The following is a 24,827-nucleotide window of genomic DNA, read 5'->3' on the forward strand; positions in this document are numbered from 1 at the left end:
GCCCGTGTTTCGGGAGGCAGCGAAACAAGAAGATTCAAGACAATGTATATGCAGCAGGCTGGTCTGCATGGTACAGACCATGGGGTAACGTACTTTCACCTGCAGCCTAGTCTACCCTGCGCTATTTTAAAGCCCACAAACAGCAATTCCTTTTCTGCACAGGTCAAGCACCCCTCAACAGCAGATTTCTGAGCTAAACAGAGAGCTGCATCCACCGGCATCCCCTTCCCTTTGCTTCCGCACCTCCCTCAATCCCAAGAAATCCCTAGGTGTTACACTGGGTCCAGCTCATGGTGCCCAGTGGTGCCGCAGACACCGTTTAGGCTCATTCCCCTGCCAGCAAAATCAAAAGCAAAAGGTTTTGTTTGGGTATTTTTTTTATGGTATCAGTGCATCCCTTTAGTTATGGATTGGAGAGAGAATGGAAAAGGGATGGGGGACCTGCAGGCTCCCAGTCACTGCTGGGCAGGACCTGGAGACTTTGTGAGTCTCTGAAAGTCCCGTCCTAGGATGTCCTCTGGCACCTTACCTCCGTAGACTCCTCCTGTTCATTTATCACTAAGAAAGCATCCTCAGTGGCCTGGCGCTTGGCGTCCGCAATGGTCTGTTCCATCCGAGCCCTCTCAGAGGCAATCATCTCAAACGCCTTCTGCTCGGCCTCCGCCACCGCTTTCTGCACCTCCGACATGGCCTGGCGCTTCACCTCGTTCACGGCTTCTTCTGGAAGAAAAGAGCAGCTTCACCCACCTGCCCGAGGAGCGGGGTGAGCCTCCGAGAGACAGCGAGGTGCAGCGGCACGTTCCCTGCGGGTCACGGTCAGCACCGGCACCACAACCGCTCCCAGGAGTGGCGAGCTTGGGCTCAGCCCCACGGCATCTCCACTGGCGTCGTACAGAAGGGGCAGAGCCCTTTGGAAAACCCAGGCCGGGGGAGCTGGTGGCCAGATGTGCACGTCCTGAGGTGCTCCTGCAGCTGGGCTTCTCCTGTTTCTGCAGAGTAAATCTGCAGCATCTGTGTTTACCTCAACCGATCCAGCAGAATCCCTCGCTGAGGTTACCAGCAAACACTTACCAGCTTTTTTCCATATCTCTTCAGTGACGTAGCCCGTTCCCGACCTGCTGCTGAACTCCCGCAACGAATCTGTTGGGATAAGGGACACGGGAAAGGTTGGAAAGCCTCCTCTCCCCGAGCTGCTGCCTCAGTGCCCAGCGGTACCTCGGTACATCGTGGGGCAGGGTAGAATTAACCAGCTAAAACTCGAAAGCAGAGGATTCCTACAGTTAAAGCCATCCATCAAACACTCGGATGTAAATTACAACATTTAATCAGTGCTTTGCATAATTTACGACACTGTATAACCCATTTCCATCTCCTGGTGCTCTATAACAACAGGCAATGCTTATAAATATATGCCATCAAACATCTGCACCGTCCAGCGACTTTGAGCATCAATCTATAGGAGTTTACATTAAATGCAGCACTTTCCACTCCCAGGGGCAATTCAAAGGCTTGCACTGATGGACAAACTGTCCTGCAAGACCTCCTATGGCGGGACGTGCATACGTTCCCCAGCACCCATAGGTGCAGAGAGCCTGCGTCACAGATGGGGACGGTCACGCGAGGACCTTACACCGACCGCAGTCACACAGGGAAGCTTTTTATGAGCCTCGTCCTGTGTTCTACCTGCATCCCTTTTTTTAAGGCTTCAGAGTAACTTTCTGAAGGGTCAAACCAAAAAGCGGTTCATGTCAAAGGCCAGCGGGAGACCTAAAGCGCTCCAGGAAGGCGGTGAGGTTATTTAAGCCTGCGGCACACCTGAGGATGCTTCTTGATGTTTAACTGCACCTTCTCACAACAACGGAGCTTGAAAATTAGCCCTAGGTCCCACAAGAGGAGAAAGCATCAACAACATTCCCAATATATATAAAAAAAATATTAAATTATATCACCTTTAACATGGGGCTGTATGTCTATTAGTCACGATATAATTAAATATAGAAGGGCTAAAGGCTGGCTGTGCGCATCAGGCCATCACGCACGCCCAGCCACCCCGGGGGCTCACCGCACGCTGCTCTGCAGTTACGGCTGGAGCCATGGGCACTTGGTTTCCAAGAACTCGGATTAATATATTCTATTTGAGTTCCTCCTTCTTGTGTATTTGTTATTGTTTTCCCAGAAAATACTCATTCTTGCTGTCTGGGAACTATCAAAACTTGTTCAATTGCAGCTAAATCTGGGCTGGGCTCTGTTTTGGATGGTTCTTTTTGATGTGCAGGAGGATTCACTCTATTTTGTATACAAACAAGTTGAATATATATCGAATTGAGATTTTTAGTTTGACATTTATTCTTATTGTTAGAAAACATCCATTTTTTATTATCGAATGATCAGGGTTTTTTTTTTCCCAGCATTTGATTTGCAGCGTATTTGTTTGGATGGAAATTAGAATTACTTCCAAATGCATAAAACCAGCATTTTAGACTTGTTTTTTGTATAGGGTCAAACCCCCTGAATACTGGAGGGGAAAACCAGTCAGCTTTTATAAAGTTAAGTTGACTCATGATACAAAAATAGAATGAATAACTCAGGTAGCAGCTCTTGCACTTATAGCAGTCTTCGGTATTTTTAGAATTAGTAGACCTTGACATTTAAAATCCTTTAGGCACGACGACTGGTAGGGGAAGAGGGGTGGAACCAACCACCTCTCCTGCATTTCCAGCCCCCGGTTTCTCAGCTTTGAATGAACTTGGCTCGGTTTGGTCAGCAAGTACGGCTCTGTGACAAGGGAGATGCTCTTCTCCTGGCACCAGCAGAAGGTGCTGCTGCTGCCCAGAGGTGCCTTCAGGCGCCAGCAAACGCAGCTTCCAGGAGCTTCCACGCATCCAATGACTTTTCTCTCGTCAAAGCTTTGCTAACAGTTATGCGCCGCTTAAGTATTTAATTTATATTATAATTTGAATATATTATCATCGCTTTATGCCTAATATAGCCTCGTCGTAATTAGCCGCCTACTTAAAAAGGTCCTGGCACGGCATGCCCACCCCTGGCTTACCGCTGCCGATGGAGTCGGAGCTGCTGGGGCTGTGCTGCCTGGAGATGAGCTCGCTGCCCGCCTTCCGCGGCTCGGCCGTCTCGCTGCATCGCCTCTTCCAGTAGTTGAGCTCTTCCCGATCGGCCTCCTGACAGCGCCGCAGCACGGCCATCGAGCGCCGGGTTTTCTCCACCATCTCCATGATGCAGTTCAGTGCCTGCAGGGAGGAATGCGTTTTCAGTCTTGCTGCCCACTCATGAGGTCACCTCCCGAATTTCTCGTTGGAGGTACCACAGGGACCATCCCAGGAAGACGCAACATGAGGTCATTTCACAGCAACAGGCTCTGAGCATGGTATTTCAGATGATGCAGTATTCAAACAGGCAGGGAAGTTGGGTCCTGCACCCACAGGTGTGGCAGTGATGCTGAGCAGCACCAGCTGGGGGGGAGGTGATCACACCTGCACCAAGGGGTTTTGGGCACCGAAGGAGGTTTAGGGGAAAACCCCACCACTTTGCCATGGGAATAGGGTGTCCAGGCAGGGCTGACTGTGATCCTGGCGCCAGCTCTCCATAACAACATCCCAACTCGCAAATATTCAGCTATGGGGCCTCTACTGCACTCCTTCCCCCCCGCCCAAAACATCAGCTTTAGAGCGTAAGCAAGCACGGGGTGTCTCTGCATTTGAAGCTGAATTTCAATCCCATCTCTTTGGGGGAAACTCTCCGGTGAAGTGCTGGGATGAGCAGCCTTGGTCAGAGGGAAAAACAGACTGCAGAGTCTGCCAGAAGTACCAGGTCTTGCTGTTGGTACCTAGCTGAGGCCCATAAAAGGCTGGCAGCCCAGGAAAATAAGTCTTTAAAAATAATGATGGGTTTACTCATTCTGTAAACTCCACGTCCTCGCTGCATGTAGCACATCTGCACGCTTGCTGGCCCAGTGCTGGCCTGGGCTGCAGCAGAAAAGACCCGTGTGGGGACAAGGCTGGGTTTGGGTGCTCAGGCAGCCAGGGCAGCACGTGGCCGTGCTCTGCAGAAGCTCCCCCGCTCCAGACACTTCGTCCAGAGTGATTTTGGCCTCCGCTGACTGTGGGCAAAGAAAACCTGCCAGGAAAGTGCTACTGCTCCTATCTGCCCTCCCCACCATCCACCTTCTTGTGGTGCTTGGTCCTCTACAAGCCACTAGGGAAGCCTGGATATGGTATCGACAACAAGAAAATAACAAATTGGAGCAGTTGGAGCATGGGGTTGCTGGATCCCACAGGGCTTCCCACACCTCCTGGCATTCCTTACGTGATCGAGATGCTTCCACTCGTCAGCCCACTCTCTCTCCGTTAAGCGGTGGTCCACCAGCTCGTCCTGGTATCCTCCATTCAAACCTGCAACAAGCCACAGCCAGAAGAGCGATTAGATGGACCAAGCGCTTTCAGTGCTGGAGAGGGAAGGCGGCCCCAAAGCAATAACAAAGAGCCGCATTTCCAGCTACATATAGCTGGGATTTTAACACATCTCAAGGAGGTGGCTCTACAGGGGCAATTCCATATCAGTGCTTTTAACCTTGTCTGTGTGACTGTCTCGGAAGTGCTACAATCCACTCACGGGTCTGGATCTGACCTGCCTGGGGAGCTGGCTCCACTATTACAAACCCAGAGGAGCTCAGAGCTTGTGATTCAGGCTGCCCTGTTGGAAACACCACTTGCACCTCCCGCACACCCCAGGGAGAAATGGGGCAGGGGGTCAGGCTCTGCTCTCCTGCTTTAGTGATCTTGGAAAGGTTCATTTCTATTTCCCTGCCCTCCACTTTTGCCTGCTGGGTTGGCTACACTCAACTCACACACCATGTCCTTCCTCCTCATCCTCAGTAGCTCCAGCCTTTACATGCATACAGGGAAATACAAACTCCCAATCCTTCTATTTTTAACCTCCCATGGCCAGTTGTCTTCTCCAAATTCCCTGCAAAATCTCTGCTGAGGATGTGCCCACCATCACATAGCTTGAGGCGCGAGCGGCCAAGCAAGGACCGATGCCGGAGCTCAGCTGCGGGACTTCACAGCTCCTACGACTAAAAGCCCTCCCAGGCTTTCTCACCAAGACTGCCGTGCCTGTCCCGAATCTCTCTGTGCTCCAACATCTTGCTGGGGTCCCTGTAGAGGTGGGAGGTCGCGATATCTTCCAAGGTGTAGTGCTGGAGGGGTGGCGGGGTGGGGTGGAACTGCCCCCCGGGGTTCATCAGGGGGATTGTCAGGGCAGGGCTGTGCCGGGGCGCGGGGCTGATGGTGCACACCCTCTTGGCTGGAGGCTCCGTCGGCAGCGGCTCCCTCTCAAAGCTGTTGTCTTCCCTTCTGCAACCACACCGGCAGACAGAGGTATTCATTAGCACTGCACAAATATACTCGGGAAGGGAAAGATGCAGATTTTGAAGCAGCAGAGTTTGGGCAGTGATGATTTTACCAGGGGACAAAAGCAGGGAGCTAAAACAAACATGCTCAACTTATAAACTAATCCATGAAATGACCCTGTCAAAGAAACAGTTCAAGATGCCCAAGTGTTGTGATTCATCTTTCTGAGCATGACCAAATTAAAATTTCACAGTTTTTATAAATTTGACGCATGCTCCACATAATTACATAACAACTTTTAACTTGGAATAAAAAGTGGCGAAAAATGAACCGCATCCTTCCCAGCCCTGACAGTGCCCCCGCTTGCCGCCCAGGGAGGCGAGAACCGCTCAGTTCTCCAGCTCAGGCTTTTCTGTGCTACCCAACAAGTCCCCCTGGGACAGAACCTGCCTGAAAGAGGCTCCCAGCCTGAATTCGCAGAGCAGGAGAAGCAATAAACGGCGTCTTATTAACAGCCAGAACAGTTGTTGGGAGTGATAAGATCCTACGGTTTAGCCCTGGACACTGCTCGAAGCTTTGACACAGCAGCAATGTTGAAACAAAAGTCACGACTTCAAGAACTTGGCAGAGCAATGAAAGCTGTTTTCACCTGTCCGGACTGTGCCTCTTCCCATTCCCGTTCACCTCGATCAGCAGCTCGGAGGAGTCAGCGGGGGACGTGGTGTTTGTGTTGAGCAGGATGTGTTCGTGTTGCGCCAGGTACTGGGAGGGCGTCTGCTTGGCAGCCCGGGCACAGTGCAGCAGCTCTCTCTGCAGCAGCGGGAGGTTGGCCTGGAAAACAAGCGTGGCTCTGGTTTACGCAGGCTGCGGGCAGGCATTTCCAGCCCTTCGCAGAAGGTTTGCTCTGCACACGTAATCCCTCAGGGCAATAACACCTACAGCCTGTGGCTCCCACTCAGGATCCACCAGCTCCTGGTGCCTGCACTGTCAGATTTACCTGTCTTTTCTCAAGAGCTGAGGATGACCTGACATCAGTGCGCCCAAAAAAACAAGCGCCACGGGAAGCGCTCTGTGCTTCCAGCACCTAACTACCCCAGACACGCTCCGTATGCCAACACTTCAAATATTCTAGATCTGAACATTTACAAATAAGATTATTGGATCAGAAGCTGCAGAACGGAGCTGGGTTTGTCTCCTTTATCCCTTACACACAAGCAGACATATGTGGCACTCGTTATCATGTTAGCTTTCCACAAGCCAGTCCCACATGGCCACCGCTACAGTCTGTGCAGTCTGTCTTGGACTTTAGCAAAACTGCCATGGTGCTTGAAACAAGCGCTTTCCCAGCAAGGACACACTGCCAAGTGGCACAGACCGGCACACAGAGCGTCAGCAAGCCCCACCAGCTCCCTGTCACCTTCAGAAAGGGGATCACAAACGGCCGTAGGGGGAAATTCGTCGCCTCTTGCAGCTTGCAGTGAAATTCCTCGATTGTCACTGTTGAGTTCTGAGAAAAGAAATGAAGAAATGAAATGACAATTTGTTCTTATTTTTAGATGCATGGGAAACAGCTCCAAATGAACAGAACTGGAAGGGAGACGGCATCTGCCACTACAGGACTGACAATGTTTGCATCAGATCCTGCCTAACGCAGCCAAAAAGACTCAGGCTAACGGGAGCAGAAATGCTGCACTAGGCAAGGGGTGAACGCCACGCACAGCCAGGTGCTCCCCAGCCCAGCATCCTCCCAGCTCCGGGGCCGGGAGGCAGAAACTGGCTCTGGGAGGCAGCAGGACCCAGCTGGCATCTCCGCACCCTGGCCAGGTGGCCTAGGGCAGGCTACGGGGAGCCAGACAGCGATTCCAGCTGCTCAGAGCTGCATGCCTTCCTCTCCTACTTCCTCCCCTTCAGCTCACCTCATATAATCCATTCACCATCCACAAAGTCTCCACCAGCCCACTGCTCACCCCACTGGCATGGGTCTCCCCTAACCCGACCCCGCATCCCCCGTGTTCTGGCTGGGCGCTCCCTGGGACAAGCAGCATTTGATAACCTGCACATATGAAGTTCATCCCTGCAGCAATTACTGCAATCAGCGGTGAGAACGACAGCCAGAGGAACCTGGACAGCTTAGCTAAGGTACCACCCTACACCCACAGAAATATGCACACCTTCCTTCAGCAGCAGCAGAAGCATTTTGCATCTGGTGCTCAAGCTCTGTGAAAGCCCCTGAGGCCATGGACAGACCCACGTTCTCTCTGCCCGCGCCAACCTTGGAAGCAGGAATGCTCCAGGCTGCCTGCAGTCTAGCTACCTTCGCTGCACGCTGAGCCTCAAAAGAAACCTGCCAAAAAGCGGAGGTCAGCTTGGGAGCAGCGCTGGGTGCAGCACTGGAGTGATGCTGGGCAGGCAGCATGGTGCTGTGCTCCAGGGTCTCAGTCCAGGGTATGGGCTTGCACAGGGCTCGCACAGCTTTTCTACCAGTCAGTTTGTACACCTGCTAATATTAGATACAGTTCTGCAGCAAGATCTGTTCATTTGGCTTTTGAAGGGCGTTTTCAGCTGTCCACAACTGCAAAAGGGCACGAGGGCACATACACACTGTGTGCACGCACACCGCCACCAACCCCAGCTCTTGCAAATCCGAGGGTGGGAATGCAGAAGAAGGGCAGAAGACGCGTAAAAGTTATTTACCAAGCCCTTTCCTGTAGCTGCACCTTCAGACTGTCACAAGACTCAATGCCTTTGGCAACACGGACAGGTATGCAATCAGCAAAGCAACAGCACGCCAGAAGCCCAGACCACCTGTTTTGCAACAGCAGCCTTCCCTTCCTCTGCAGACCTCGGCAATAGTTAACTTTGCAGCTGGTCTTGTTTAAAGATATGCAGCAGCAGCCCATAAAGAGGAAAAAAGCCCTTTAAATACATACTGTGTTCACCACTGCGTATCGTAAGTGAAATCTTTGAATCTCTACATGCTTGAGAGCAGAGAAGCACTCCCAGCTTTCTGGAGCGAGTCCCCGCTAGTGACAGGACCCGACCAGAACCCCTGGTTATTCCATTACACCTGGCTGCCTCGCCCAGCAAAGCAGCAATGAGTTTGAGCACGCTGAAGTCAGGGCAGCGCTAACGAAGTGGTGGCTGGAACTGGCGTTTCTTTGTATGAAAGCAGATCAGAGTTAAACTGATCCACGGTCAGGCAATCATAAATCTGCACAAGCAAGAGAACACTTCCCTAGTACAAAACTACAGGCTCCTCTGATTTGTGTGAAAAGTTTCATTTACGAGAGGAAATGGAGAAGCCCAGCATAGCCCATGGCACCAGACCTGTGGCCTTTAGAGCAAAGCTTAGTCCAAATCCTTCTAGGTTTCCTTAAGTTTAGCTGCACCTGAGCTCATGTGAAAGCCACCAGACAAACAGCTTTTTGTGACCCACCAGCGACAAGAAAAAAAGGTCAGCAAGTTTACCAGAAAGCATAAACATTACAGAGCCTTGCTCAGTCAACAGCTCTGCTTGTAAAGATGCAGACAGATAATATTGTGTAACGCGGGCAGGCGCTGGCTGCCAGGACCCCGTCACCCAAGCCGTCCGGCAAAAGCAAGGTGTCCTGGGCCGGTGCGTGGGGCTTACCACCAGCGCCAGGACGAGGGTCCGGACCTTCTCCCCGATCTCTGGTGAGATGTCGTTGCCAAACTGCTGCAGGGTAGTGAGGAAACGCTTCAGCTTGCTGAGCTGCCGGGCGCCGCACGTGGCTGGGAGCTGCTGGTTTGTCAGCGAGGAGGAGGAGGAGGAGGAAGGACCGTTGCTAAACCTCTGGGGTGGGGATGGTGCCCCGTTTAGCGTCGGGGGGGAATGGTTTATTCCGTTGGGCACTGCAAATGGGAGACAGAAGCGTTACCGAGTGTCAGATGGGCACGTCCCTGCAGTCTGGTGTTTAAGAGGATCCATCTTCCATCCATGAGCCTGCTGCTGATGGTTAGTCACCGCTAGCAAACAGGGCAAGAACCAGAAATGGGGCTGTGGCCAGAGCAGAGCCTGCGTGCCATGCTGGAGGGTACCCGGCTATGGAGCTGGTCATGGGCAAGGTGCGTGCCTTCTCCTTGATCTGCCCCTGAGCTCACGGGGATGCTCTGCAGCCACCAGCAAGTTTTCCCTACAGGATTGCTCAGGTGCAACTTACACCACAGCCAGTGACTTCCCTGGCATCTCTCTCCTCCGCCAGCCTCTGCTCAGCGAGCTTCATCTCCAGGGCCATCAAATGCCGCAGGATTAGGGCTCAGCAGAGCAGGCACACCTACGTTCACGTTTGAGGCAGCCCAGGAGGATGTCGGGTCAGGCTGGATAAAGCCGATGCCGCGGCAGACTGAGTCGTGCCGTACGCTCAGCCCGAGGAATCAAATGTGCTTCAGCTCAAAGTTTACAGCCCTCGGCAAGAATTACCGAGCAACGTTTTCTGGTCTGCGTCAGGCTGAAAATTACACCAGATGATCCAAGGATCCTTCCCAGCCCCGTCGTTTACAATAAGTTATTGGTGCTCATTACAGCCAGGGTCCCACTAGCAGATACCCCAGCTCAGGTGCCTCCACCCCACCCTGAGGACGGCTGACAGCATCCTGCCCCGCGCCCGCCTGATGCAGCTCCCTGGGGATTTACTGGGAGTTTCACAAACAGGGTTGTTTTTTCCAACCTGGTCCCATCTGCAACTTCGCCTCCAGTAAGCGGCAAGCATGTCGAAACAGACTGAAGGGCTGGAAGTTTGGGAACTCAACGAGGGATTAGAATAAATTGTTGACATACCCGCGCCGCCGTTGTGCAATCTAGAGCCCTGTCTGAAGAGCAGCTCTGCACTCGGGGCCTCAAGTCAATATAAATTTCAGAGTTGAAAAGTACATCATCGTAAATATAATTTTAGCTGATCCACTGGGTTATCCTTAAAAGCCCAGGCCCAAATCCCTTACAGATGCAAGCACTGAAGAGAAGGCCACAAACTATAAAAACCATTTCAAACGACGGCGTTCAGAGCAGAAGCACTGAAGCCACCGGGCAGAGCTGCCCCTTGCACGTGGGGCAGGGGAAGGTGCGTGCTGTGATGGAGCAGCAGCTTGCAAAAAAAGATGCCAAAAGTTCCGCTGCAGCTTCACAAGGTTTGTATCAAATCCTTATGACCCCAGTGAGGGTTTTTCCGAGAAGGCGGCAGGAGGTACTTGAACAGTTAAACCGCTCTGAGGCACGCCGGGGTCGGAGGCTGGAAAGGCTCCACGCACCTGGACCTGCCGTGGTGAGCATGGGAGGGAACTCGAGAAGATTAACCAGAGTCAGTTAAGATGCAAGGGAAAGATAAGGCTAAAGAGAGCATCAAAGGTGGTTCCTGCTAACCAGGGGGTGACAGGTTCTTCTGGGGCTTAATAAAGACGTGTCCTTTCACAGACAGAGAGATGATGAAATGAAGGTGAAGGCCAGGATTGAGAGGATGGAGGTGCAAAGCCAAAGCGAGTTCATGCCTTTCGTTATGGAGCAATGCAACCTGAAGAACTCCTGCCCACACCGGCTTCCCCAAAGCAGCAAAGGACCAGCGATGTCCTGCAGAGATGGCACGTACCTGCAGGGTTAGCTGCCATGGAGTACCAGCAAACACAGAGCTATGTGAAAGGCAAGGCTTCTGGTCATTACTCATAAGGAGCATTTATTTCATGATAAAAGTGATATAAATAGGAGGGGAAGCCGCCCAGAGAAGCTCCTCTCAAACAGCAAAGGACCGCCCAGCTCCACGGTCTCTGGCAGCCGCGACCGAGGCGCTTTACCCCCTTCTCTGTTCCACTTCCTCTTATTCTTTCACATGAAAGACCAGGGAGAGCAACGAGTTCTATTTATACCCCAGCAGAAGTAGGGGCTGTGTGACCCACGTGGGGCCAGGGGGCTGTGGGGGACCCTCAGGGAAGGCTGCCAAGGATGGGAGCGGTGGATGTTGATGGACTCGGGTGATGCCACGGCAGCGGAGCGAGCTGGGTCGGCTTGGGGCTGCCGTTAGACACAGCCCCCATAACCGCTCTCTGCATTTTTCGGCTTACCCTGCCTGACCCTCCTGCAAACGGCGTTACCGCAGGGCGGCTGGCAGTTATCTGATCCTGTGCATCACCAGGATCTGCTCCGCCACAGACCACAGAGCCGGGCTGGGACCTCTGTCTCCAGGTGAGAAGACAGTGAGTGAGGTGGCATACCGAGACTGGTGGGATTACAGCTGCAGGGAGAGGAGGATGCTAAATTCTTGGGAACACAAAAGTCATCTTCTAGGGCTGCTCTGTTAAATTCTGCCTTAGGTCCTCAATACTCGAAGGCTTTTCCTGTTTCTTCAACCCTTTTGTTACTGTTCTGCAGGCAGGCACAGCCTTCCTCCAGCGTGCTTCTCCTTGCCTGCCCAAACCATGGGCTCCTACGTGGCAGGGCACACACTCACTGACTCTGACAGACCCTTTGGGTGCAACTGAGAAGTAAAAAGCAAGAACCACGGGTTGCATCTCTCATCTCTCTTGGAAAGAAGCAATTAAGTCATCTGCAATCAGCAGATTCAGGCTCCTCGGCCCTTAACAGTGTGCCAAGCAACCTCACTGGAAAAATTAATTTCTGTCACTTTGCTAATGGTCTTTTTCTGCCTGAGCAAAAGGAGAACCATTAAAAACCCCTCAGCGCATAAAGATGGGGACAACGTGTCTGGCGGGATAACCTGGCGATTATCGCGCAATACATCAGTGTGCGTCCTGAAAGAGGGTGGATTGTAAATCTCTGAAATCCACTACCAGCGTGAAACTGCGAGATATCCCAGACACCACCACGGACAGCAAAGCAACGTAGAACCAGCTAGGGAGACGCTCCACGCAGGGAAAAGGGGTGAGGAGAGGCTGGAAAATACGTACATGCCATATGCAGGGGTCAGATAACTCCATGCCCAACAAAGTAAAGTAGCTTTGCTCCAGAATGATGCCTTTTTAATAGACATTAAATAGCTTAAATGTCAGCTAGGGGAAAAAAAAAGAGTCTGTGCTCTTTCCAGGCTGTGAGAAAAGGGTGTATGTCCACCTGGTCCGCAGAGTCACCTCTGTGCAACATCCTGCTAGAAGAAGTGGGTGCAGCTGTGCAGGGCCAGGGTTATAAAGCGAAGATGGAGAAAAGAGAAGCTGGATGGACAGCAAGGAATTTCTGAGGCTGGGAAATTAAAAAAAAAAAGGAAAACTTCCTAATCTCAGCTGCAGAAATGCTGTCTGCAAAGTGAGATACAGGAGAGTGGGAATTAGCTCCTCCAAAAGATACAGTGAAAAGCCTGGCTCTTGGCTTGTTTGAAGCTGACCTGATAAAAGACTTCAATTTCTTAAGGAGTTTACAGCAGAAATCAAGGCTACACCTGCAAGAAGGAGGACTCAAGGCAGTACCGGGAATAAGGCAGGAGCAGGTAGGGGGGTAAGGGAGGATTACAGACCCTGTTCTGCATCCTGCATACGTAGCAGAACAGCAGGAAAGCCCCAGTCCCCCTTCCTTACAGCCCTGCAGCTTGGCTAATGCTCGCCGTGCTGGCAAGCAGCCCTGGCCGTTGGCCGAGACATCCTCAGTGACTTCTACAAGCAGAACCTGTCCTCCTGGCTAAAGCTGCTCCCAGGGAAAAGCAGTGTTACTGGGGTCTTACGTGCAGTTGGGGTGAAGGACACCGGCCGGGGGCCACCGGAGTTCACAGGGGGCAGCGGCGGCATGTTGGGAGGAGAGGACCTGGACTGTATCTTCACTTCCACGGGCGATCCAGGCATCACTGGCACCCTCTTCTCACCAGCAACTGTACAGAGAGAAGGTGGTAACGCTTAGTGACAGTCACAGACAAACACTTCCCCGCCCAGCACGCAAAGTACAGTCGCAAGGGTAAAGATGGGGGTGTGGGGGGAAAGTCACACAAGGCTCCCACGCTGCTCTGCACGGCCCCGAACCACCACGGGGGAGAGGCATGGTGTGGCCCCGAGCAGGCAGGCACCCGGGGTGCAGCGGGTGTCCCGAGATGCTGCTGGGCAGGCTCAAGATGCCCATGTTCACCGTCCCAGCCTCTCAACCACATCTTCTCACCCCTCGTGCCCAAAGATGCTTCCTCAAAGTATTTCTGCTGGTTTGCTTTGCTTTTCCCGCTGCTCAAGATCCCCTCGGCACTCCCCAGGCACACCCACACGCACAGGGCGGCATTGGTGAGGGGTGCCGAGGCTTCACCCCCAGCCCTGTTCCCCAACCAGCAGAAACAGACTCTGAAGCGGCCACTTTGGCAAACGGCTCTCTGACCAGCTTTGCATGTTCGCTTTTTAAAAAAACCCTCACAAATTAAATGTTCCTGCACCCCCTCTCCCTTGCACCAGGGTGATCCTTGCTGCCCAGCGCAGCCTCCCCACGGCTGCAGCCACGCAGCCTTGCACACACCCCATGTCCACGGCGTCTGGCCCTGAGACGGCTTCTCCAGAAGAATTGCCAGCTCAGACCCATGCAACAGGCAACTTGGTTTTTGGGTGGGTGCTGGCCCGCTGTGCAGGGAGCATGGGTGCAACGTTGGTGGCAGCTGCGCCAGCAAGCAACCAAAATGGTCACAGAGCTGTAAAAATGAGCCGACGCCGGCTATTCACACCCTCTCTCCTGTGGGAAGTCTCCAGTATCTAATACAGCACCAGCTCACACCACAGCTTCTTTTTGAGCCTCTGAGGGTCCCTCCTGAGGAGCCACGCTCTGGCAGGACATCTCAGCTCAGCCCAACAGCGTGGCCATGCTTCTGGCTCCAGCGTGGCTGAAATCAGCCTCAAAAGGCATCCTCCAGGGGAAATGAGAAAAAAGGAGGAAATATGTGCTTATGCAAGCCTTACAGGGTTTGGGGCATTTTTTTCAGGGGTTTGGTTTTGGGTTTTTAAAAGCAGACAGCTCAGCAGACAAAGCCTAAGCATGTCCAACAGCGCAGCTCCCATGGGAGCCAACACAACGCCCCAGGGTGCTCCATGTCGCGCCACCGGCAGCTCCAGCACCCACCTGGCTGCGGAGCTCATGACCCCAGACAACGCAACATGAGGCGAATCGCCCCTCCGAGAACGTGGTCACCACTCCCTGCTCCTCGCCTCGCTCAATTAGCTCGCTAATGAGTTGTGACCGCGCTCCAGCACGTCCCCATGCAGGAACGCCGACGGGGTCCCAGCGCACCCATCTGCGCCCCGGCTCAGGGGGCGAGGGAGGTGCAGACACTCGTCTTTCACCTTGCTGCGGTGCAAGCAAGCCAGGCTTCGGACCAGTGAATTTTCTCTGACACTTACTGGCTTTTGGGGAGCAGAAAAGTCTGCTCTCAGGGCGGCAGCCAAGCTCGCCATTTCAGATGCCGGAGCTCACGCACGAGCGAGCATCGCTGCCTGGCGAGGCAGCCGAAGGGGGGTCCCGGGGCACCCCATTCAAGGAGGCACAGCTGAAAAACGACACGTGTACAGGGACTCTGCGCCACCTGGGATCTGTCCTGATGCCTCTTTAAGCTATAGAGGAAAGGTATTAAAGCGCACGCTGTAATCTAATCAAATTAGATTACAAACTAATTTGTAATCCACAGTTTTTAACAAATATCTACCAGCTTTAAGAAATCCAGCTTTCAAGTTCTGGCAAACCAATTAAATGCGCTATTCCCGTAAAGCAGAGAAGCATTGAATGGATGGCAAAATTTTATACTGAAATACAACTACAAAACCTGCTACTTCGCAACTCCTGACAACAAAAGTGCTGCTTTCAAGAGCAGAGGAGATGCGAACTGGCGCCCCAGCCCTTTGTGCCGCGGCTCCGTGAGCCACCAGCACCTGCTCTGCCACCACACACCGGGCACGAGCCAGGTCATTTATTTTCCTTGTGGCAAGTCATCGTTAATGCCAACAAGGTAACAAATGAAGTGGTTTTTTGGTTTTTTTGGGTTTTTTTGTTTTGTTTTTTTTTTTTCTGTTTGTAGGATGATTTGTTGAAGGGGGAGCAGAGATGAATACATGCTGAAAACTCATGTTTTCCTGCTGTTTCAGTGCAGCTGGAATAACTGAGGTGGTGAGGCTGGAATTGCTATAAAACCTGTGTCCATGATACTTCCATAGCAGAAAGTTTGTGTCTTTATTTATTTAAACCTGCTTTAAAAAAAAAAAAAAATTCTAGGTTTTGCTTTTATGAACAAAGTGGGGACCCACCGAATGCACTATTAATTTTAACATATAATAATCATACTAATATAATATTGCGAACTACTGTTCACATACGTGTGGTCCAATTTTCCTACGATTTAATACTGATGTGCAGACTCTCTCTCTTAAATCCACGCATGAATATGATGTTCAGCTGAACAATACACTGATGTAGGAACAGGACATCACTCATGCACACAGGTACCTATTCCAGCAGGCGAGTTTATTGGCAAGAGCAGGAAGAGAAACCCACTGCCTTTCCTCCCGCTCAAAATAAACACAGCAAAATAGTCAAAGAGCAGGATTCGTGCGTGAAGTCAGGGGCGTTTCTAGCACAAAAAGTCCGAGTTCACTCACCCAGGCAGGGAAGGGAAATGTTGCTAAACAACTCAAATTTTTCAATCAAAACAGCACTAGTTGTGCCTATGCACCACTCAGTGCCAGCTGCTTGATGGCCATCAGGGGACGGAAACGTGTTTGCTCAGAATACGGGAATAACTGCAAAACCGTGAGCTCATACACAAGAACCACGACCTGTTTGCACGTCGTCCAGGGACAGAGGCGTGAGATGTGGTTCACGCTCTTCTCTGCAAGCTCTCTGCCCACCTCTACGCCTGCCCAGCTGCAGGCAGGCCAAGCAGAGCATCGCATCGCTCCCTGCCTGCAGCTAGCCCCTTCCTACCGCACAGCCTGAACATCAACACGTTGCCACCCACCTGCCCCATTTGATCTTCTTCATCCCCTCCCTATGAAACCCTCTTCCCCAGGCGCATACGGACAGCCTGATATTGCCATGCTCTGGAGAGAAACAGAGCGTGAAACCAATCCTTAAGGTTTCTCCTCTTTCCTTCTAAAATGCTCCTAGGGCACATTAAGAAAGCAGAACTAATTTGGTTAATTTATAGGGTGAAAAAAAAGAGCCACATGGAATTTATAACCCCAAAATAAAACCAGCTACTGCTGGGCTACTGCATGAGACACCAAAACCAAAGCCCACGAGAAGCCAACATCTTCTTTTCCGAGCTCACTCTGACAGACAAGAAGCAAACAGGATCATTAAATTTAAAAGCTTCCTGGTAATGACCTGGGGCATCTATAAATGCAGATAAAAAACATCTTTCTAAACCTCCTCATTTTTAGCCTAAACACGTCCATTTAATGAGAATCATGTGAGCAAACCAGACTGCGTACAAGGACTTGAGTCAGCCTCGAGTTGACCCGGGTCTAAAAATGAGCCAGTGAGATGGTCCCTGGAGAAACGCCGCCTTCCCCGTCTCTTTCTTCCGCATTTCACTGTTCAGAAATATTTACTGGCTCACCAATGGCAACATTTCGGCACTGCCTCCAGATGCAGAGAGAAGATGCTGAGATGCTCCTCAAAATGCCTGCAAGTCACTTCAGTCATCTGAAATCATACTAGAGAGTCAAATGCCATAATAGATTTTCGGATGATGCTCCAAGAAGAACAATTCCTGTCAATGACTGAATACTCCAAGCGTCAGAGCAGGACATCTGCCTAAACTGGAAACACTGGGTTGTTTTCCTTCAAACACACCTCCTACCAAACCCTACCTGGACTTACAAACATTTACAGACATTATTTTTCAAGCTGTGCCTGCAGGACACAGACTGAACGTGTTTATGGCACAACACTTTTGCTGTCAAGGTGCCAAACATCGAAACTCTGCAGTGACACACGCTCACCTTTGCACCCAGGACCTGCAAAGGTTAACCAGGGAAAGAGGTGGAAGCGATGTGGCCACCCGACCCGGTGGGTCAGCGGCCTTCCCAGCCTGGAACACGCTGGAGTTTCACATGGGAAGATGATTCACTCTGAGTAAAACAAAACCCGATCACAGAGATGCTGTTTTAGTCTTGGCTTGAAGCAAGAATTTCATCTTCTCCAAAAGCCGATGAAGCCTGAAGACCAGATTTCGCAGCGACTGGAGTTACAGATTTCAGATGCTGCAAAGCTGCTGTCTGGGTAAGGACAGCTGTAGGCATGTACGGTATATGCTGCGTGCCCTATATATTCACATGTCCCATTTAAGGAGCCCAGGTGTGCAAGAGACTAGAAAGCCCCAGAGCTTTGAATACACCTGAAGCCCTTCATGCCTCTGCTCTCCAGCAACACGCCGAAAGGCCCTGGTTTTATTTGACTCTCCATGCCGTCGGTATGTACCGTATTTCCTTTGCTGCTCCAGTTCTCATCCTAGCAGAACAAATTGAAAAGGAGCCTAAGTTAAGATTAAGTGCAGCTGATGATCTGCCTTTCTGGAGAGAAGAAAGAGCTAAGTCAAACAGACAACAGGACAGCATGCCAGGAGAAAACCTGGGGTCTCGACTGGTCTTCAGAGAAGTCCCACTCCCGCGCTCCCCAGGGACCGAGGCTCCAGCTCTCTAACACAGCAGCACATAGAATCATAAAATATTAAGGTTGGAAAAGACATCCAAGATCATCAAGTCCAACCATCTTAGAGGGGACAATTTCAACACCCACTCGAGACAGATTTCATCGTATTCATTATCTTCAAAGAAGTCTTCCACCTATGGTGTTTAGTACAAAGAGTGTTTGTACTAGTGTTGCTGTGATGGGTAACCTCTGAAGAATGGCTAGCATTTACTTGTGTTGTAAACTGTATAAAGAAGCTGCTTTATTAATTTCTTCATGCCTGTGGGTTTGAGAAAAAGGAAAAGGCACAAGAAAAAAAAAACCTGACAAGTTAGGGAGTATCTCAAGTATAATGGAATTTAAATTAATCCTTAAATGCCTCTGGCCATTAGAGAATAAACTAAGTGATGAAAAAGAAATAAAACCACTGCATGAGGAAAACTGGATGTTACCATCCCTCAAAAAGCAAGATAAGAAACTGGAAAATAGAGTCAGGAATAACCCCAGGGGCAGACAGACGCAAATGGTCTCCTCCTCATCCATGTCCCAAAGTTCAAAATATAGTTCTGACAGATGGCAGAATAATGCCAGGATGGGAGATTTATATTTATTAACAAAAAACCGATCGTGAACCTGTCTCGCATCCTTGCTGGGGCCACAACTCCTGAGTTGTGTCTCCCGTACACGTGGTCACATTTCGAAGAGGTGACAGGCAGTTACGAAGTGCCCCAGGCTGGCGGTGCTCCACTCTGCAGGATGATGCTCAAGAGAAAGCCTTGATCTAGCTGCGATGGCAGAGCTGTGAGCTTGCCAAGACCAAGGGAAGAGGGAAAGAGCCATTGCTACAGTGCAGAAAACACGGATGTTTTATACAAATTTACACTGTAGCATCTGTGTGGGCTCAATTTAACACCATCCAACAACGTCTATGAGTGAGCACATGGAGTATGTCCAGGCTCTTAAACCCTGCAATCAGCTTCAGACAGTAAAGCCTTTCCTCCTCCCTCACGGGAAAGATTTAAAGTCTGTGGCTGGGTGTTTGAAGGGCACGTATAGCATGAACATTGATATCTTCAAGCCATTCTTCACGCAGGTGTAGGATTCCCCTTGATTCACTGTCGTAAGAGTAAGAAGGAAGGAGGAACCTGCCTGGCCTGGGAGTGATTTTGTAGATCCCATTTACGAATAAGCTGCACAGAGTCAGAACCGCTTCTCACAAACCTGTTTGCCAGACTTGAGCACTCCAGCTTTCTGTAGAAGTCAAAACATGAAACATATTGGAAGAAATAAGAGAAAACCACATTAAACACGAGACAGCACTGCATAACTGGCAGGTATGCACAGGTAAGGGTTTGCTTTTCCCTTCTGCGATTTGCAGGACATAGAGAGCAGACTCATGGTCAGACCTTGTCAACAAGGCTTTGACCACTAAGTGGTTAGATTGAAAGTCTGTAAATTAACAGCGATTTGGTTTTAGTTGATGTCTTTGTTCAAAAGACTGCGTACGAGGGTTTGCCCAGTGGTTCAGAGTCTCAGAAGTAAAAGCACGTAACGGTGTCGTACAGAAAGAAGAGGTTTAATCAGAGCAGATGTTTTCGACTTTCATCCAGAACAGGTATAATATGCTCATAACCTAAAAAGCCACTCCTCGCCCCAAAAAGTTAAGAGCTCAAAATTCATACCTGCCTCTTGAGAGCAAGGGACTGGAGAATCATCCCGGTAGCAGCAGCCCAGATTAAGTCTGGCAGCAGAAACTCTTTGGTCACCCAGGAGCTAGGTCCAAGCTTGTTCTGGAGCCAACGGACAGACGGACACCCCCAAAGGCGATTCAGCCCATCTCAAAACATGGCAGGGGAGATAAGCCACACTCCAGATGCACTTCTCTTTCCACTGGCCCTACCACCTCAGATGACCACTCAGACTAGAGGCATGAATTATAGATCGCCTACGAGTCAGCAAGACAAACCCTTCCTAGAACCTGAGGCTTGTTTCCTCACCATTTACATGGCTAAGAGTCTCCGGTTTAAGATAAAGCAATGCAAAGCTTGTCTAAATGGATAAAGAGACCATTGGAAAGAGGAAAGCAAAGGAAGGGAACATATCAGTGCCCTCTCTGCTGGCTGGCAGGTCCCTGCCTATGGTCTAGGAGAGCTGTTTTTAAGATAACTAATATATTGTCCTGGAAAAAAAGCCAGGGAAATGGCCCAAATCCATCCATTCCAGCCCAAACGCATCTCTGATGAAAAGGACATGCTGCAGTTGGCTTGCGTCGCAGGGTTCCCTGTTGATAGTCTGAATGCAAACGAGAGGCAGCATCAGTGTAACCTGACCTGATAATGTAAATAGGGTGAAATGAAATATGGTTCGCCACCTCCCCAGCTTTGGCGAATGTTTATTTTGAATAACATGCTTATCTGCTCCAACTGCTCACCATCTGTTTTCAGTCTCCACCAAGCTAATATTTTTCACATTTAGGAACTGAGAAATGGGAAGAATTACATTTAAATTTTATTAACATCTTTCCTCCGCTCTAAGGTTGCCTTTCCCTCCCCTTGACGGCTCTAAGCCATCTGTAGAGCACCTTTGCCATTCTCCAAGGCATGCAGATGAGAGGTTATCTACATGCAAAGCAAGAGTATCATTACTCAGACTTCCAGAAAATGCCGTTTACTGCTACTCCACTGCAATCCCTCCATCACCTGCTTCCAGACAGCTTTCCCCCAAGCTCAAACCAAAATCATGTCGTCGAGGAAAGAGCCAATACTTAATCTTTTTGCAGCATCACTGCATCAAAAAGCGATGGAGGGCGAAGGCTGAAGATAAGCATCAGAAACAAGGCAGCCTTAGGAAAAAAAAGATGATTGGGTTAGTCCCAGTTTGGTGGGGAGGGAGATGTTAAGAGGTTTGCAGTCAAGACTACATTTTATACAAATATTGGCATTTATTTGCATGTAGGGTGGTTTCCAGAGGTCTTCCCTTTGCTTGAGTCAATAAATGGTAATTTACAACCAGAACTGGAAGACACGAGTGTGTCACAAAGAGGTCAGCAGCAAACGTTGGTCAGCTGAGGTCCTTCTCCATCCTCCCTCCGCACCAAAGCACAGAGTTGGCTAAGATGATACTATAGCATCTGTTGCAGTTGGTAACTTATGTTACTGTATGGATACTTCCTCCAATAAATGCAATCAGCCTATTTTTACCCTGTTTAGCTTGATTTTATAGCACATCTAGGCTCCTGTGCTGTAAGATGCTGTGGGAGTGGAGAGGACTCGGCACCTCGCAGGAGAGCCTCGCATCACACAGGAGGGAGCTGCTGAGCCTGGGATAGGCATTTTATAAATCAAAAATAAACGCGTGTATCTCCATTGCCATCTATTCCTCTCCCACACACAGCTGTTTCACTTTAAATCTCAATTCAATGTGAAACTCAGATAGAAGAACTTGAAAGAGCAAAGTATGTTATCGCTCGCACCCAGTCCAGAAAGCAGTTAATAAGGGAAATAAGATTAATAATTTATTCCTGAAAGCAGACTGCAGATCTTTATCTGTCCTGCCCTTCAGTGATTTTTATAAAACCCTATTAATCTGCCTGACTCTACAAACTCATAGGTAGCACAGGCTGGATTTGACAGCAGGTCTCTTCTGCTGCGTTCCCACCCAACACCTGCCCTGCCCTTGCTTCAGCTGCAGACGACCCATCAGCACAAACCCACCTGCATGGCATCCCTGCCTCCTTAGCTCTGGTTTCCTCTTGGTCCACAGACTCATACCAGGGCCAGCGGTGCAAACCCATGGCTGCGGGATTCACCCCAGGAACTATCGCATCCAACAGACCCCAGCGTGGGGTGTATGTCAGGGCCCTCAAATTCTGGTTCTCTTGCTTCTACAAGGACACAAACCGCTTTGGTGTGGTACTCCCCATTCTCCCGTTCTCTTTTCCATGAAGGAGCAAGGGAATAGCTACTCAGAGCATGAAAGCTGCCCTAAAAACCACTTACACACAGCGCAGCAGCCACCTGGGAGCTGCTGCTGCTATTACCAACACGCCATATCAATTCCCTTCCCACGCTGCTAGTGCCCACGCAAATAAGTTTTGGGGAGCCAAGTCCATCTCTTGATGTCCCTGCCAACAGCTTTTGCTCATCGGCTGCCTCAAAGGGATGCAGTGAGCACCGTCGGGGAGCCCACAATGCCCCAGGACAAGGAACCCTCCCCATCCTCACCAGCAGCTTGCTCTGACCCCACTAGACACAGCTACCCCGAAGGGAGGGATATACTCCTGGAAAATATCCCAGCAGAATATATTCTGGAACTCAAAGCCTACAGAGCAGCCAGCATTTCAGTTTTAGGATGGGACGCGCTTTGGGGATCGGAGGGAGCGCTCCTCCCTCCCTAAAACCACCCCTCTGGCTGCTCAGACCTCCTTGGCTGGGTTATAACCTGGGACACGGGCAGGGCAGCTGTGTTCAAGCAAAGCCAGAGATGCTCGCTAATCATTTGATTAGTTAATTCTAAAGTATTTTGGTAATTTTGCATTAGTTCATTGTTCCATTTAAAATTACAGAATCAAGACTTTTTTTTTTTAAAATCACACACTCCTATTACAATATTAAGAAATATTTACTCCTCCGCGCTATTTACTTGTTAGGCTAAAGCACTCTGAATGAAAAATGAAAGCAGTTACAGATATCAAACAGGCAATTATCACAATCATGGAAAAATTAGTTCTTAAAAGTCTCAGCCTGCTGCACTGCTCTCCAAATCCTCTGACTCTGAGCGAAACGATGGTGGCAGGAGCAAACTTTCCAGATGGGAACATCTGTCTCTCATTTGCTGCAGGGAAGAAAACACCAGGAAGATTAACAGCTCCTGAGTCCGGTGGAGCCCAGACACAACACGTACAAAAGGGATATCGTTTAGAAAGAGACTTGGAGCAACAGCTCGGTACAAAAGACTTTTTTTCAAATTATTAGGTTTTGGGGCTTCCACATACAGAGAAGTGTTATGTCAGGAAAAAAAAGAGCTTGAGTTTCACTTACAGTAAATACTATGTATAGCAAAAGCAAGAATTGAGTTACCCATGTTATATGAATGATATACAGCACTTTTACCATCTCGGCTACTTTTAAAGACATATAAAGTCATTAAAAAAGTTGGCTTTAAAGGGTTACTCCCAAAAGGTCTGAAATTGCTCCCTGCCCAGAACAGCAAGGCCACGGATGGGGCGATTCATCCCTCTGGGGACCAGAGAGTAAACACCAAGTTTACTCCAGAGAGTAAAAAGTGACCCAATAACACGTGGGAAACTCGGGGCTGAAGGACACGCTAACCCAGCCTGCCCCAGCAATGCTAGCACCCAAAGTCCACTCCTCTTCATGGCGTTCTTTAACCTCTGCTGCAGCGGAGGGACCGCCTGTGCAAAGGCAGGCAGGTGGTGTGCCCAGGCTCCATCCTCTCCAGCCACCCGTGCACACACCATGCAGCAGCCCAAATCGAAGCGTTGGGCACTAACACAGATTCACAGACTGGTTGGGGTTGGAAGGGACCTCTAGAGATCATCTAGTCCAACCCCCCCTGCCAAAGCAGGATCACCCAGAGCAGGTTGCACAGGATGGCATCCAGGCGCATTTTGAACCTCTCCAGAGGAGGAGACTCCACAACCTCTCTGGGCAGCCTGTCCCAGTGCTCGGTAACCCTCAGAGGGAAGAAGTTTTTCCTCATGTTCAGATGGAACTTCCCGTGTTCCAGTTTGTGCCCCTTGTCCTGTCACTGGGCACCACTGAGAAGAGTCTGGCCCCTTCCTCTAGACATCCACCCTTTAGATATTGATAAGTATTGATGAGATCCCCTATCAGTCTTCTCCAGGCTAAACAGACCCAGCTCTCTCAGCCTTTCCTCATAAGAAAGAAGCTCCAGGTCCTTAATCATCTTTGTAGCTCTCCGCTGGACCCTCTCCAGTAGTTCCCTGTTTTTCTTGAACTGGGGAGCCCAGACCTGGACACAATATTCCATATGTGGCCTCACCAGGGCAGAGTAGAGGGGGAGGAGAACCTCCATCAACCTGCTGGCCACGCTCTTCTTAACGCTCACTTCTGCCACGGTTCAGCAGCACGGTGAATGTGCAAGATGTGCAAACCATCCTCTGCACTTCAACACCAAAGCCACCAGCTCTGCCACCGCTCCATACCCAGCGTCGGCGTATCATAGCTTTTCTCCCCATATTCAATGCTCCTCAGCAGCACTTTTTAATTGTGGAGCTACCCATTGTAGCAACTCATAAACCCTTCTTATTTCTAATTAGTGGCCCAGATCTTGAAGTCTATTCAATACCGACCAGTTTTAGCTGTTGTAAGCCCTCTCTGGAAGAGCCCCAGCCTGTCGTACAGGGTAACAACAACATTAAATGCAGTTAATTCTGAAACAGGACCCCAAGTGTTGAAAAAAGAAATCTTCAGAACGGATGGAACTGCCTTTAAAACTTTAGGCTTTTGCAAGCACTGATTTTAAACCAAAGTTGTGCTAAACTCTGCTGAGGTATAAAGAAAACAAAGTCACCACAAATCCCATGGGTTATAGAGAAGAACAACTGAGCACTGTAATTTTGGGGAGTGTAGATCTTTTTTTCTTCCTGCTTAGGCTAAATGCCGTAGAGTAAATAAAGCTGGAACCTTTGTACCTGTAAAATTTGGGTGATCCAAAAGGGAGGAAATGTAGTGAAACAAGCTCTAACTTTTGAAAGTGTTTTCCACCTTAACAGAGACTTCGAGACAGCCTTTAGGATGTGATTTTATCTAGCATTCATAAATCCTTTTAAAACTTGGATTGCTGTCCATTTAACAAGCAGCTCCACCCTTCTGCTC

The 24,827-nt window shown here is 50.1% G+C and overlaps 1 protein-coding gene across 2 annotated transcripts in view; it reads right to left on the bottom strand.

Moving 5' to 3' along the window:
• CBFA2T2 (CBFA2/RUNX1 partner transcriptional co-repressor 2) overlaps nt 1-24,827 on the bottom strand; it is a 65,497-nt gene that overhangs the window by 5,006 nt on the left and 35,664 nt on the right. For both annotated transcript variants that reach the window (XM_054845877.1, XM_054845878.1), the window contains exons 2-10: nt 13,046-13,189; nt 9,001-9,242; nt 6,787-6,876; nt 6,019-6,200; nt 5,119-5,372; nt 4,324-4,409; nt 3,053-3,248; nt 1,072-1,140; nt 530-720 (exon numbers count right to left, since the gene is read on the bottom strand). In XM_054845877.1, the coding sequence (XP_054701852.1) occupies nt 530-720; nt 1,072-1,140; nt 3,053-3,248; nt 4,324-4,409; nt 5,119-5,372; nt 6,019-6,200; nt 6,787-6,876; nt 9,001-9,242; nt 13,046-13,189 (1,454 nt within the window). The remainder of the gene's footprint in view (nt 1-529; nt 721-1,071; nt 1,141-3,052; nt 3,249-4,323; nt 4,410-5,118; nt 5,373-6,018; nt 6,201-6,786; nt 6,877-9,000; nt 9,243-13,045; nt 13,190-24,827) is intronic.

This window comes from Grus americana, chromosome 17 (assembly GCF_028858705.1).
Source record: "Grus americana isolate bGruAme1 chromosome 17, bGruAme1.mat, whole genome shotgun sequence".
Lineage (NCBI taxonomy): Eukaryota > Metazoa > Chordata > Aves > Gruiformes > Gruidae > Grus > Grus americana.